A 16599-nucleotide genomic window follows, 5' to 3' on the forward strand; every position below is an offset into this window, starting at 1 on the left:
GCTAGCCTGGTTCTAAGGGACTACTAATCTGTAATAGTGTCCTCTTTATCTTACCAACCAGTTCTGTTCCCAATTTGACTCAGTCTTACTTTTTGGTCAGCTAAAACCTCTTAAAATACACCAAAAAAAAAGCCTCTTCAGTACTCAAATTGTTTTAATCTTGGTCACTCATCCAAGTACTGTGCTTCCTCTGAATTAGGGTGCCCCAATTGCCTTGGTAATCACTCCTTGTCTCCAGAAAGTAGGTGTACTGAGGTTCCTAAATTTAGCAATTGTGATGGTAGTCATAAATCAAAAGATCACAATTTATGTTCAGTCAGATAAAGTTTAAGGATTGCCCATCAAGAAAATGTTTCTTTCCCTATAGCTGCAATGGAGCTGTCCAAAGTGCCATCAGGTCTAAGATCTAATGAGGTTAATTACCTTAAATCACATCTTGGAGTGAAATAAAGACTTCTGATCCTGTTGAATCACTCCTTGTGATGACAGTTGCATATGTGGTTGATTAAATTCTGGCGGAAGATTCTGGTGCATCACAGTCAAATCTCCATGGTTTGTCACTCCACTCAGCATCCAGATGGCATTTAAATACGTCTGTTGATTCAGCAGAAACAGTGTTCTCCTTGAGGTTGTTCCAGAGGTTCAAAATCTGGTTCAAGAAGAAGCTGCATCTTGGTCCAGTCTTTGCATGAATTTTGCAGATTTGTTTTGGGTGTCCTTGAGTTATGTGGGAGAGGTCAATCTCCAGGAGCTCATTTTCTTGATTGGTAGAGAGGAGTTTATGTGCCTGGATCATATCTCCACATTTCCGCCTGTAGACTAAAGAGTGGAGGTTGAGTTTCTTCAGCCATTCATTGTAGGGCTTGTTTTCCATACCGGCAATCAGCTTAGTGGCCTGACATTGGATTTGCTCAAGCACTACCTTATCCTTTTTGAATCAAGGGGTGGCCATAATGGTCCCCACCTCCAAACATGGTCTTACCAGTCCTTTGTAGAGCTTGGTGATTACATGTCTACTTCTGCTGGTAATGCCATGTTTAATGATACCTAGGGCTCTGCTAGCATTGGCTGAGATCTTCTGTGATTGGGAGCTGAATTTCAACTGGGAGTCCACAATAACTCCAAGGTCTCTCTCCTCCTGAACATGCTCCAGTATGTGGTGACATCCAGGGTTTTTGGTCATTAGGTGTAACATATGGACCAGCAAACCCCCTCCCCTTTTCAGAACTCAAAACCAAATCTCTCATTCATTTACTTTAGAAAGTTTTAAAATAAGAATCTCTTATACATATAAAGATTTTAAAGTGCAAGTTATTTATCTCATAGGATTTGTGCTTTTTTAGTACAAGTTTTATAACAGGCGAAAAATGATACTTTTTACCTTTGGTACAAATCTTCCTTCAAGCAAAAAATGATACTTTTTTTGACTACCAAAATTAGATTCAAACTTTTGAATAAAGCCAATTAGAAACCAGATTTCTACTTCTGGTCTGGTCAACAAACTGAAGGTGAAAACCCTCATTATAATAAATCTTTGCAAGGAGGTTAAGCCATATGTTGTATAATCAAAAAAAGAGTTGTGTTGCAGCATTTCTGAGGTCAGTCTACCCAGTGCTTAATTTTGAAAATCTGGGTTGATTTGGGATATATAAGGTGAACTAAAAGTTAAGAGCGTAATTCAGTTTTTTGGTAGTCACTCTTTGATGCACTTTATACTACTATCATTTATTGGAGCCATTTTACCTGAAGTTGTATATGAAGTAAGAAAATAAAATTATTGTCAATAATTGTGTTTGTCTTTGAGTCAAGGTACAGGTACAGTTCCTATTGTCTACTGGTTCGTTCCCAAGGTAATCTGCCCATCTTGGCAAACCTAAATGTCATGATAATGAATTCGTCTCCAAGATTATAGAGACTGGTCAATAGAACCCTCCCAATCTATATCCATTAACTATAAAGCTCCCATACCACAAACAACTTAAACTATATAAGAAATCAAGTAAACTCTATAAGCAATCATTAAACTACAAGAAGTCAAACAAACTTTATAAGAAACCCCCCCCCCCCCCGTAACATTTAAGTCAGTTTTTAAGGAGAGATTCGAATGCATTAGATCAATTGCTCATGTTCACCTTTTCATGCAATAAGTCATTGAAGCTATTTTGTCAATAGTTGTATATTGTAAGTAAATAAACCTTATTGTATTTAATCATCTTCTGTCTATGTATTAGGGCATCAGGTACAGTTCCTCTAGCCTACAGGTACGGTCCCAAGGGAATCTATATTTGTTTCAGGAGACCTTGAACAACACTGAGATGGTTCTGTCTCCCAGGTTACTGGGGATTATATACGAAGCCTTTTTATTTTATTAATAATTTAGCTCCCATATCCACATTAAGTATCATTTTTTGCCTGTTATAAAACTTGTACTAAAAAAGCACAAATCCTATGAGATAATTAACTTGCACTTTAAAATCTTTATATGTATAAGAGATTCTTATTTTAAAACTTTCTAAAGTAAATGAATGAGAGATTTGGTTTTGAGTTCTGAAAGGGGGAGGGGGTTTGCTGGTCCATATGTTACATATCCCCTATCCCGCTGTAGATTGACGCCCTCGTCAATCAGAACATTCCCTGTCCTTAAGTTTTATCTTTCTTACAGTTTCTTATTGTCAAAATATTTTTATTTTAATTCTTTCACCACAGAAATGATTATTTAAAGAAAACGTATATATTCCTACACCTTTAATTAACCTACACCTTACACTTGAATTACATTAATACATCACTTGACATGAATAAGGTTTATACGTGAATACCTGGTTTCACAAAAAAAAAAATTGTATTTATTTAGTTCTCAATTGATCCCAGGTATTCTTACAATAAAGTGTAAAATATACAACGTTACATAAAGAGAATTTCCACTTGCACTTTTATTAAGTTTCAACTTAATGTTACGGGGGGGGGGTTTCTTATAAAGTTTGTTTGACTTCTTGTAGTTTACTGATTGCTTATAAAGTTTACTTGATTTCTTATATAGTTTAAGTTGTTTGTGATATGGGAGCTTTATAGTTAATGGATATAGATTGGGAGGGTTCTATTGACCAGTCTCTATAATCTTGGAGACGAATTCATTATCATGACATTTATGTTTGCCAAGATGGGCAGATTCCCTTGGGAACGAACCAGTAGACAATAGGAACTGTATCTTGACTCAAAGACAAACACAATTATTGACAATAATTTTATTTTCTTACTTCATATACAACTTCAGGTAAAATGGCTCCAATAAATGATAGTAGTATAAAGTGCATCAAAGAGTGACTACCAAAAAACTGAATTACGCTCTTAACTTTTAGTTCACCTTATATATCCCAAATCAACCCAGATTTTCAAAATTAAGCACTGGGTAGACTGACCTCAGAAATGCTGCAACACAACTCTTTTTTTGATTATACAACATATGGCTTAACCTCCTTGCAAAGATTTATTATAATGAGGGTTTTCACCTTCAGTTTGTTGACCAAACCAGAAGTAGAAATCTGGTTTCTAATTGGCTTTATTCAAAAGTTTGAATCTAATTTTGGTAGTCAAAAAAAGTATCATTTTTTGCTTGAAGGAAGATTTGTACCAAAGGTAAAAAGTATCATTTTTCGCCTGTTATAAAACTTGTACTAAAAAAGCACAAATCCTATGAGATAATTAACTTGCACTTTAAAATCTTTATATGTATAAGAGATTCTTATTTTAAAACTTTCTAAAGTAAATGAATGAGAGATTTGGTTTTGAGTTCTGAAAGGGGGAGGGGGTTTGCTGGTCCATATGTTACATAGGTATTGTTGGTGGGGGTTGCTGTGTCCAAAGTGTGTGACCTTACATTTTTCAGTGTTGAATTCCAGCAACCATCTTTTGACTCAGGAGTACATGTGGTTGAGATCATTTTGGAGGGATTGGTGGGCGGAAGGGGTATTGGCAGGACCTATAAGTTTTGAATCATCTGCATAGAGAGTGGTTTTGTTACTGGTGATAAGGGCTAGCTCATTTATGTATATATTGAATGGGATAGGGCCCAGGACACTGCCCTGGGGGGACCCCACTGGTGACATTGACTTCATCAGAGAGTGTGTGACTATTTGGTCCATTGGTCACTTTCACTTGCTGCATTCTGTCCCTCAGAAAATCCTCAATCCAACTGATCACTTTTGGACTAAGAGACAGGGTGCATAGCCTGTGAATGAGGTAGCAGTGACAAACCTTGTTGAAAGCTTTGGCTAGATCCAGCAGGATTATATCCACTGGTACTCCTTTTTCTATTAGGTCAGTTACAAGACTATAAGACTCAAGAAGGTTTGTATCCACTGATTTCTTAGAACAAAAACCATGCTGGCTGCTGCTGATGAGTGAGTTAGCCTCAAGATGGTTAATGATTCATTTGTTCACAATTCTCTCCATGACCTTGCATGCGGTTTAGAGGAATTTAACCCTTCCTGTAAACCCCTGGCTACAGGTCCCCAAAAACAACCAAAATCAGGCACTCCTACCTCCTTTTGTGACATCTCTTCTGCAATTGGCTTAGGAGCAACCCAAAGTTGTCAAAGCAAGTTCAGCCCTCCACAATCATAGAACTAATCCAAGTCTTGGTCTGAAAGAGTAGCAGTTTCTGCAAATATATCCACTCAAGTCAACACTATGCAAGTTAGAGTTGGACCTCATATTATAAATTTAATTAAATATGTTGCATCATTGGACCAAATCTTCCAATCAAATTAGTTTAAAGACAAAAAAGCTAGTATAACAAAAGAAATTGCAGAATATTACTTTTCCGATTCTGTTTTCAATGACATAGGAAGAGAATTATAATCAATTCTCTCAAAGTATCATGCATGTCACCTATTCAACTTCTCCTATGTTAGCTAAGCTACACTCCCTACAATTCAGTTCCAGTTTCAAACATTATAGAGAGGTATATAGACTATCATTAATTCCTTTCACCTCTTGAACTTCTCCATAAAAAAAAAACTAGCCACTGGAAGGACTATTATCCTTTAGTCAGCAAACAATGAGTGCACACTAACATATACATTAATACATTATTATTGATCATGGGAAGTGCAGGTACCTGAGCTGCCTGTTTCCAGCAATTTAAGGCCACTAGGCTGGCCAGCTCTTACTGCTCGCTCCTGCTCTCTTCTGCATAATGAAATTCCGTGAAAAAAATCATCTCTTTTTCAGTTGACTACTTCATGTTTTAATAGTCAATAAACAATTTGTCACTTCTTTAAGATATCAATAGATAGATACAGATGTTATTGGTTAGAATTCAGGATAGCTGTATAGCTTTATAATACCAACTAGATTATATAAGATATTGTTCCAAGTCGTGATCTGTCATGATGCCTATGATTGAAAAGGATAAAGTTCAACTGGCTGCAAAGTCAATTTAGTCCCTTCAATCAATTTATTCAAATTTTATTCAAAAAGAAAAGAAAACACATAACAACAATAATAATAAAGATCCTAGAAGCGAACTTGTTAAGGACCAAAACAACAAAAAATTGTAAATGAAAAAGAGAGAGAAGAAAAAAAAAAGAGAAAACAAGGGTAATATTCCCTTGTTATTATTCTTTTGTTATTGTTGTTTTTTCAATGCTGAGGAATAGCCTTTGATTATGTGATTACTGATCGCGTTCTTCTTTGAACATAAGGTTTTAAAAATTTCGATAGGCCGACAACTTCAGTGTTTAACTGATAGCAAAGAAACAAAACTAAGTGTTGCTCTCGCAACACTTTATTCGGCAAAGCCGGGCAAAGGTTGCTGCAAGACTTCATGCTGCTCATGCAACGTAGGTCTAGTTTTTTTTTTAGCTTGTCAAACTCGTCTCAGGAGGGGGTATTCCTCCTCATATCTGCTTGCGAATTTTTAATTCTCATGGGTTTATCTACTAAGTAATTTTTGCATGTTTTGAATATTCTTAACAAACTTGGTATGAAATAAAAAAGGTTTATAACTAATTACAAGAAATAATTTCTTTGATGATTGTGTATTTTCATTTAAGACAAATGAAAAGAAGAAATATAAAATGGACAAAAACTTTTTAACCAAGACAGTGAACAAAAATACAAATATATTCTAAATATACCTATTCACCCCTGACCCCTTGAATGAATAAAAAATGGTTTTTGGAAAGCAAAACATAAAAATAATTTTCAAGCAACAATATGTTTGTGAAATAACACCTCAAGGAAATATTCGTTGGAACCAATTTGGCTATGCCATTTTAAAAAGATTGTTTTTTGTAACTTTTTTTCTTATTAATTTATTCATCTCAAGTGCATAGAAAAATCAGTTGGCTAACCAAAAATGTTAATTTAATTAATCTAGATTTGACATCTTAAAAATTTAAATGCTTAGTATCTTTATTAAAGGCTTTCAATAATAAGGAAGCAAGATAGCAGTTGAATTTATTGAGAGTGAAGACACGAGTCTAAAATGTGGAATACAAAAAATGGTATTCCTGAGACAGGAAATGACAGAGTAATAAAAAAAAACTGGTGGAAGAATCTTAATAGTTTTTATTTAGTTTTTGATTGAATAGGAATATCAGTGTTAAATTTGAAGTTTTTCTGAATTTGGAAAATGTGAATTTGCAAATTGGAAAATGTGAAAGGTAGTTTCAATGAAAAAGCAGCAAGAAATCCTACCAGATTTGACTGACGTATAATTCAAATTGTATGGATTCCTTCTCTTTGAACAAAGATTAGTAATTTGCAGTTCATGCAACATGTTTCTGCCTAACTAACTAAACTGATTCTGAATGCAAACTAAAACTGAATAAAATTAAACTGAATCACTAAATTTCCCCACATTTGTAGAATTCTGAAAAACCAATACTTTACTGAAAAATGAGCTTTTCTATGGGATTTAAATTGTATATGAAAGGTTTTCAATATCATGGTTGGTGAAAGACTATTGAGAGCCTTGTAAATTAGTCTTTTATTTTCCCCATCCTTCTTCAACACTTTCCTTATCACTAATTGATGCCTGTTCCTTACTTTGTCTAGGACAAGTTCAGACTGACTACTTCCTCTAAACTTCTTAACAACATTTTTAGTGGCAATAAAACATTTTACTGTTATCCTCTCTGACCCCATCTGACTGCATTCTAGATCCTTAGTAATTTTGTTCCTAACCATTATTTCACGCCTCCTATTTCATGCCTCAATGCCTTTTCTACTTCCCCTACTTTGCTCTTATTCTCATATGATCTGTCACTCCAAAAATTCTTTGCTCTTTTCTATGAAGCAAAGTGTTTTTGCTAATACTCCTAGCTGCGTTTCTTAATTTTCCTCCCGAAGAAATGTACTGCTATTTAAGTAACTATTTTTCTAAAATTATTACATCCATCTTCTAAATTGTCAAATTCTTCTGGTCAAGTATGGACAAAGACAGAGGCGCCATTTAGGGGGGGGCAGGGGTGGGCAAATGCCCACCCCAGATTTTCCAGGGAGCCCAAGCTTCCACCACAAAGGGCCCTTTGCCGGCCATAATAATGACGCCATTTGCTATTAACCGTTGTAAACTTTGAAAGTAAGTTAGATACATAATTAAATTCTCAGTTCTGTCAAATGCCCATTTCCTAGATGATTATATTAATATTATAAATTCTGAATATTTGTAGTAATTCCTCTAAGTTGACAGATTAAAATAAGTCAGTTCCTGGCAAACGTTTCAATGTTTATTTCCTTGTTTTATGGAATATAAGCCACCGTTTTAGATTATTCGAGTCAGTTCTTATTCTGTTTGTGTCCTCGTCTTATGTACATTTACTGTATCATATGTGTAAATAAACATTTTTATACTCGACACATAAACCTTATGAAAGTTAGAGATGCTTGACATCCTCTACTGGTCAAACCCCAGATTGTAGGCCAACGCTACCATAAGACTCTAAAGAACAGCACAGAGAAAGTCACACTTTACAGAGAGAAGTAGAAGACTTTACACCATTAAGCCTATTAACCTAAGGTATTAACAGACATTAGCATTAGTTAGTATAAAGTCATCCTAAGGATTGGGATTGAAGTGACAGAATTGTTTGTGATCTTGTTGATTCAATATCTTATTTGTTTGTTATCATGAGTTTGTCAGGAGCTCAAAGTCGGAAATTGGCAGCGTTGAAGAAAGAGAAAGAGGCAAAAATTCAGTCGTCTCTGAGTCGATGGATTAAGAAACAGAAACTGTCACCATGTGAACCGGTTCAGTGGGTGACGGTCCCTCAGATCAAGTAAGCAGGAAACAAGACACCCTGAGGAACCACTACGACTGTCGAAGGTCTGTTGGAGCCTCAGTTTCGGTGACATACGCCTCAAGATAAAGAGTATCGCCAGTCCAGCGACCCTACAAACATCTCTTTGTCCTCTCTCGATCTACCATGCCAGCCGAAACTAGTGCAATACCCTGCGCAAGTGACGGCAAGCCAAAACAGTCATTCAATGCTTCATATTATGGAAAGCACCCGTGGCTGGAGTACTCTGTCCAGGATGATTCTGTTTACTGCTTCTGCTGCAGACACTTTGGCAGCATATCTACTCTTCCCGGGCAGAGGTACGGGTTTAGACCTTTCATAGACGTCGGCGTGATAAGATGGAAAGACATCTCTAACATCCTCGAACAGCATACTAGAAGTGACCACCACAAAGACAGTTCAGTTTCATGGATGAAGTTCAAAGCCATACAAACCAAGAAGATGCAACCAATCGCGTGTGTATCAATGACAGACAAAGACAATGAATCAAGGAGAACAGAGAACACGTAAAAGCCTTATTAAAAGTAACAGCTCTATTGGGGTGACTTGGCACTGCCTTTAGGGGGCACAACGAAACAGAATCCTTGACAAACAAGGGAAATTTCGTCGAGACATGCAACCTTCTTGCAGAGTACTCTCCTACAATCTTCAACAAGCTACAGAGACGGTATGGTCACTACACATCCCATGAATACCAGAACGATCTTATTTTGGTGATCAGTTCCAGGCTTTAGCGCATGATGGTGCAAGAATTAAAAAGCGCCAAATACTTTGCTGTTCTGGTAGACGAAACAAAGGACAGCTTGAAGAAACAGCAGCTTGCCATTCTTCTTAGGTACTTCGACGAAGGAAAAGTAAAAGAAAGACCAATCGGATGCTATCACATGAAGAGCCTGGATGCTGAAAGTCTAGCAAATTTCATTCATGACACAGTGACAAGAATTGGACTCAATTGGAACTGCAGCGTCGCGCAGTGCTACGACGGAGCAAGCGTAATGAGCGGCCCATTCTCCGATGTTTAAGCTCATTTGAGAGCGAAATCGCCACAGGCATTCTACATTCATTGCCATGCACATAAGCTAAATTTGGTCATTGCAAGCTTTGTTGAATCTGTCGGCACTGTTGGTACTTTTTTCTCACTGGTCCAGACTCTATACACATTCCTTTCCAACAGCAACACTTGGCATCAGTTGTTTGTTGAGGTCCAGAAAGCTGCCGAACTGCAAGTTCTGGAGCTGGAAAGAAGTGCTGCCACATGATGGTCTTACTGGTATTGATCTATATCAAAGGTTAGACTCTGATATGAATGCATTTTAGCTGTACTGTCTGCTGTAAGCGAGGGAGCCGACGGCAAAGCACGGGCAGAGGCAGATGGGCTCCAGAAGAAGATGGAATCATTCCTTGTTATCTTCCAATTACACTACATAGAAGCAATTATGTGAGCGATGAACTCGCTGTCTCAGCAGCTCCAAGCCGTGACTTGGTTATTTCCCGATCGCGCACCCTGATTCAGGTCACAAGAAGCAAACTCACCGACCTGCTTTCAGATGCTTCATTCGTATTGCTTTTCGAGAAGGCTAAATAGTTTGCGACAGAACTCGAAATCGAAGTGCCTGCTGTGAATGAGCCTGCGACTAGACCCTGCTCTGTTGGTAAGAAAGGACGACCTCGAAAAACTCAAAAGATCACCAAGCATCTGAAACACTTGGTGACAAACTTTGACGCTAGGAAAGAATTTCATCGAATCTGGAAATCGGACTACTACTTTGGTGGATGAAATGAAGCGAGAATACTTCGAAACTTTTGACTGTCTACTAGCCAAATTTGGCAGAAGGTTCACAGATAACTTGTCAGTGCTGAGTACACTTGAAGCCTTGGATTCAAGCTAAACCAAGCTTATGGACACAGAGCTGCTCAAGCGTTTCTCTACTCTTTACGGCGAGCTGGATATCGACGACATTATTCTCGAATCTCAAACTGGTATTGCCAAGCGTTTCTTGCTCGATGAGGAGAAAAAGCCGGAAAACTTTCCAGACATTGTCGACCATCTTCAGGTATTACCAGTGGCTTACTCAGAAGTAATTATAGTACTTCGTATTGCTGCCACACTTCCTGTGACAACAGCGAATAATGAGCGTTTGTTTTCTAGCCAAGAAATAGTGAAAAACTACCTGCAGTCTACAACAGGAGATCATCGTCTCAGTCACCTCCTTTTGATATTTGCAGAGAAGGATTTAGTAAAAAATTTGGACTACAACCAGCTTGTTGACGATTTTGCAAAGATGAAACCTCAGCGGTTCCCCTTGTTACCTTGAGTGTTGTAATATTTTTTTTAGCTTGTTATGTTTTTCCTTTTTGTAAATATATTTGATCTGGAAGATTTCTGCTGAAGGAAAACCGAGATTTTGGTTACAACCCTCAGCATAGCAATGAAGATTACTTTCACGGACGTATTGTTTACTTAAATAAGAAAGTTTCTCGCTGAGGAATGTCAGCCTGTAGTCTGGTTGAATTTTCCACTTTCAGTTTAATCACTTAACCTCGTTGATTGTATTCTTTGTTGTTATAACTAATCTTAGAGGTCAGTGTGGCTGAGTTCCACATTTGGTTACAGTACATTTCCAAGCAACACACGGGTGCTGAAAATGCGTTTTTACTTAGAGTATTCGATTGATGTGCTGCCAAACCCCGCATTTTTTTACGTGACACGAAGTGAATCGGGGGGGGGGGGGGGGCAGATGGAGTTCATGCCCACCCCAAGATTTGGTCCAAATGGCGCCTCTGGATAAAGATCCAAAGCTGCCAGTAGCAGGATTTAACAGAAATCCGAAAGCGACCAACACTTTACCAGCACAACTGGGGTTTTAACAGCTTTTATTAGAGTAAAAACTGTTTTTATGGCACTTGGTATTAACCAAGTGACATGTAACAATCACAAATTCTGTCGGTCTGTCAGTCTGTCTGTTGGTCCCGGTTTTGCTACTTTAGGCACTTCCAAGTAAGCTAGGACGATGAAATTTGGCAGGCCTATCAGGGACCAGACCAGATTAAATTATAAATAGTGTTTTTCCAGATTTGACCATCTGGGGAGAGTGGGGGGCCAGTTAATTTGGAAAAAAATTAAGTGTTTTTAACTTACAAAGGGGTGATGGGATCTTAATGAAATTCGATGTTTAGAAGGATGTCGTGTCTCAGAGCTCTTAGGGGAAACCTAAAATCTTGGAAAACACTTAGAGTGGAGGGATTAAGATGAAACTTGGTGGGAAAAAATAAGCAGAAGTCCTAGATACATGATTGACAACCAGAACGGATCGGCTCCCCTCTGAAAAAGGAGGCTCCCCAGAAAAAATGAGGTATTTTTAACTTATGAAGGAGCGATTGGATCTTAATGAAATTTCATATTTAGAAGGACCTCATAACTCAGATCTTTTACTTTAAATCCCGACCGGTTCCAGAGTCACTAAGGGGGGAGTCGGGGGGGGACTGGAAATCTTGGAAAACACTTAAAGCAGAGAGATAAGGATGAAACTTGGTGGGAAGAATAAAAACAAGTCCAAAATACATGACTGACATAACCGTAACGGATCCGCTCTGGATCCGGTGACATATGGGGGAGTTGGGAGGGGACCTAAAATATTGGAAAACGCTTAGAGTGGAGGGATCGGGATGAAACTTGGTGAGAAAAATAAGCTGGAGTCCTAGATTCGTGACTGAAATTACCGGACTGGATCCACCCTCTTTGGTGGAGTTGGGGGGAGTAATTCAGAAAAATTAGAAAAAATGAGGTATTTGTAACTTACAAACAGGTGATCAGATCTTAATGAAATTTGATATTTAGAAGGATCTTGTGCTTTAGAGCTCTTATTTTAAATCCCGACCAGATTCGACGACATTGGGGGGAGTTGGAGGGGAAAACCGGAATTCTTGAAAAACGTGAAAATTGAGGTATCTTTATCTTACAAATGGGTGATGGGATCTTAATGAAACTTGATACATAAAAGGACCTTATGTCTCAGATGTTCCATTTTCAATTTGAATCGGATCTGGGGACATACGGGGTTGGAGAGGGGAAACAGAAATCTTGGAAAACGCTTAGAGTGGAGAGGTCGGGATAAAACTTGATGGGAAGAATAAGCACAAGTTATAGATACGTGATTGACATAATTGGAACGGATCTGTTCACTTTGGAGGAGCTGGGGGTGTTGATTTGGAAAAATCAATAAAATCGTGGAATTTTAACTTAAGACTGGGTGACTGGATCTTAATGAAATATGATATTTACAAGGAACTCATGTCTCAGAGCTCTTATTTCAAATCACGACTAGATCTGTTGACATTAGGGGGAGTTGGAGGGGAAAACTGGAAATCTTGGAAAACGCTTAGAGTTGAGAAATTGGGATGAAACTTAGTGGGTAGAATAAGCAAATATCGTGGATACGTGATTGACGTAACCGTACTGGATCCAATTTCTTTGGGGGAGTTAGGGGGTGGGATTTGATGCTTCTGGACGTGCTAGGACGATGGGAATTGGTAGACGTGTCCGCGAGCTGCACAAATTGACTTGATAAAGTCGTTTTACCCCACTAGACCATCTGGGGGACTGAAGGGAGAGGAAAAAGTAGAAAAAATAATGTGTTTATAACTTACAAGTGGGTGATGGAATCTTAATGAATTTTGATATTTAGAAGGACCTCATGACTCAGAGCTCTTATTTTAAATCCCGATTGGCATTAATCCTCCGATTTTCCTTTTAAATCAATCTATTGATTCTTACAATTTTGCTAGAGCTCTTACCATATGAGCTCTTGGCTCTTGTTTGTGTGTAAAAATGGTATTTTCAGACAATATCTGCCAACAAACTAGTGCAGGGCTAACACTTCCTCTCAAGTTTACACAAAATCCTAAACTGACTTAGAACCAGGCAGCAAGAAGTCTCTGGGACCTTCAATTGAATGGAAAGTTTGTGTAATCCTGGGCCCCTACTTGGTTTTCTACACTTGGCAATGCTCTTCTATCAACAAGAGTTACGTCCTGTATCTTTTAAATTTTAACTTACTAAGGTACTGGGAGGGCAGTAATCAAGGGGAGTGGCGGTGACTCTCTGTTTAAGGGTTTCCAACCTTGGAGTGTGTATGGTACGTTTTTCATGCTCACCAGCTTCTCAACTCAAGAAGTGATGCTGTATGGCTCTTTATGATGGCATTATCAAGACGAATTTTATGCAGAGAACTATGCTTTATTGAAGTGTGATCTGTTTTGTGGCTCAAAAAAGGTGCTAGGTGTTTCGATTTCCATCCAAATGATTCTCTCCATGGTTATAATAAATCTCATCCAGTAAGATCAACCTGGGTAAAAAAAGGAAAAAAAGAGATAACATAACATTTAAGTTTTGAGTTCACAGGAGTTCAGTGCACTTCGAGGGGTAGAGGTAGGCATTTCAGGATATTGAAGTACAGGCTGAGGAGTATTGCCTGGAGTGTGCATAAGATGACAAATTACAGAGAAAACTATAAAAGAAGTATGAAATATCAAAAAAGGGTTTACGGGGAAATGAATTTTATAATCTTTTAAATAGTTTCACATGTTCATTGGCTATCTCATAATTTTTACTCACTGGTAGCCAAAATTGTTCATTTTTTGGTGAAAAATGGTACTTTTTGTGGTGCAATCTCCTGTGTTATTTAAAAAAGGAATGATACGTGTCAATTTCCATTCAAATCAATATCCTTTTAGTTATCTATGATGTTTGATTCAATGGGGTTACCTCTGAGAAAAGATAAGAGGAGATTACATCAGTGATGCTACAGTATCCATCTAAAATGCCATTTTTCTCAGTTTTCAAGATGGCGAACTGAAACCCTCGAATCAAGGGTTTAAGACCATGAAAAATCGACTGCTTATCTCATAATTTCCATTCTTTGTTCTATTGGTCCCTCATTTGGCAGAAGTTGATGTATTGTGGGAGAAAATGGCACTTTGCTGTGGCGTGATGCCCTTTGTCACTTGAAAGGGCAATAGTATTGCAGTCTCCTTTAATATAAGCCATTTCCCAATATTTTGTGACCAGCTACCTGATGTTATTACTCCCTGGGAAACAAGGAGAAAAACAAGGGTTACCCATGAATTTTTTTTCTTCTATTTATTCGGGATTGAGGATTCTAAGTCTCTAGAATAGGTTTTATATCACCGATGATTCTAATAATGTTCTTTTTGTTTCGCCCATCCCGCTTTTAAGGGGCTTCAAGCTCTTTCAAAGTCTGAGAAAATATGCTGGAACACCTTTAAATGAACAATTTTCTCATTTTTTTTTTCAAAATGTATTTCTAAGCTTTTGATTACCATGGGCTGTAGTTTGCTCTTTATTAGGCTACAGCCTAACCATGAATTTCACATGATATGTGTGTTTCTAAGAATCATTTCTAATTGGTTGTTTTTATTACTAATAAAGTTTTGAATATGAATAAGTATGTTGCTGAGGTTTTAAGCTTGGAAATGGCCATCCAAGGAAACATATACATTGAAGTATTTTGCAGGATGTTGGGAGTGTTTCGTGTGCCACGTATGGTGCGACTACTGAAGCTATCTATTATATCTCGAAATTTTATCACCAAACCTGTCATTCAACCTACACACACAACTCATCCTCATCTTTTGAAGGAAGGTGAATTGATGCCCTTTGTTACAGTAAGCGAGTTTGAAATGAGAAGAAAGACGCTATCACAGCAAATACGTGAATCTGCTTCTGCCAAAGGTTTTACGAACCACATTGTTATCCTGCCAAGTGCTTCAAAGGCCTTTATGTCTGGAAAAATTCCCTATGTATTTCGGCAGAACAGTGATTTTCTCTATTTTACCGGCTGTTTTGAGCCAGATTCTGTCTTACTAATTCATGTAACCAAATCAGGCCACCAGTCATATTTGTGTGTGCCACCAGTGGACCCCCACAATGAGCTATGGGAGGGTGCTAAATTTGAGCCAGCCCTTGCACAAGCTTACTTTGGGGTGGATGAAGGACATACTACTAGTGCCATCTGTGTCTTATTAGAAAGGATATTAAAAAATACTTGTTCATATTGTATATGGTATGATATTACTCAGTTGCAGACAAAATTAAGTAAGAAACTTCAATCAGTAGTTGTATCACTTGGTGCCAAAAATGTAATTAATCCTTTGCCAATAATTCATGGAATGCGAGTGAAAAAATCTGATAGTGAAATAGAGCTAATGAAGAAAACCTGTACTATTGGTGCTAATTCGTTGAAACACACTATATCAATATCAAAGCCTGGAATAGAGGAATTTAGGCTTTGGACTGAAATGGAGTACCAGAGTAAATTGAATGGCGCTCAGTTTCTTGCATATCCACCAGTTGTTGCTGGTGGAAATAGAGCTAACACAATTCATTATATATATAATAATAACTCCGTTCAAGATGGGGAATTAATTCTAATGGATGCTGGCTCAGATTATTTTGGGTATTCTAGTGACATAACAAGAACTTGGCCAATAAATGGCGTATTTACTAATCCCCAAAAGACTTTATATGAAGCCTTATTAGATGTACAACTACAATTGATAAGGCAGGTGTCAAATTATGATAATCTTGCAGATTTATATTCACTTATGGTTAAACTTTTGGGGAAGAATCTCTTGTCTCTGGGCTTTTTCAAAAGCGTTGGTGCTAAAGAACTAAATCGCAAAGTTTCCCAGTATTGTCCTCACCATGTAAGTCATTTCTTAGGTATGGATGTTCATGATGTGCCTAACCTACCAAGGAGTTATAGATATGAAAAAGATGTAATAATGACTGTAGAACCAGGTGTATATGTTCCTTCTAGTGATGATGGTGCACCCAAAGACTTCCGTGGAATAGGAATCCGTATTGAAGATGATGTTCTAGTCTCAGAAAGTGGACCAATTGTTCTAACTGGTGGATGTCCTAAGAGTGTTAATGAACTGGAAGTGTTAGTTAAGCACTGAAAATCTGCAATGACTTTATTGAACTATCCCTATCACGTGACTTTGAGAGTCGAATTCTTGCTTTTGTTTGTGTTAAGCATATTATTTTTTTCTAGCAGTTGTTGCCCATATGACTATTAAAGTCAATCTCTGATTTGAAAAATAAACTTATTATAAGCTCATGAATTTTGCTTGATTTTTATTTGTCTTTTGAGTGTGAAGGTTCCGCAGGTTCATTCTCTTGAAGGGGGGAGGATTAGAAGATTTTCTCTGGGAGAGGGTGTTTTAAAATAAGTAATTGTCAGATTTTTAAGCCACTATTCTTTAAAGAAGA

General features: G+C 37.6%; 1 protein-coding gene across 4 annotated transcripts in view; it reads left to right on the forward strand.

Annotated features, from left to right (window-relative positions):
- LOC136043827 (cathepsin B-like) overlaps positions 1-16599 on the forward strand; it is a 38171-nt gene that overhangs the window by 1011 nt on the left and 20561 nt on the right. For 2 of the 4 annotated variants that reach the window (XM_065728756.1, XM_065728755.1), the window contains exon 2: positions 14840-16451. The exons of the other annotated variants lie outside the window; for them this stretch is intronic. In XM_065728756.1, the coding sequence (XP_065584828.1) occupies positions 14841-16286 (1446 nt within the window). In that variant the 5' untranslated portion in view covers position 14840 and the 3' untranslated portion in view covers positions 16287-16451. Of the gene's footprint in view, positions 1-14839; positions 16452-16599 lie in introns of those variants that run through there. 4 annotated transcript variants of the gene reach the window in all.

The sequence above is a fragment of the Artemia franciscana genome, chromosome 2 (genome assembly GCF_032884065.1).
Source record: "Artemia franciscana chromosome 2, ASM3288406v1, whole genome shotgun sequence".
Taxonomy (NCBI): Eukaryota; Metazoa; Arthropoda; class Branchiopoda; order Anostraca; family Artemiidae; genus Artemia; species Artemia franciscana.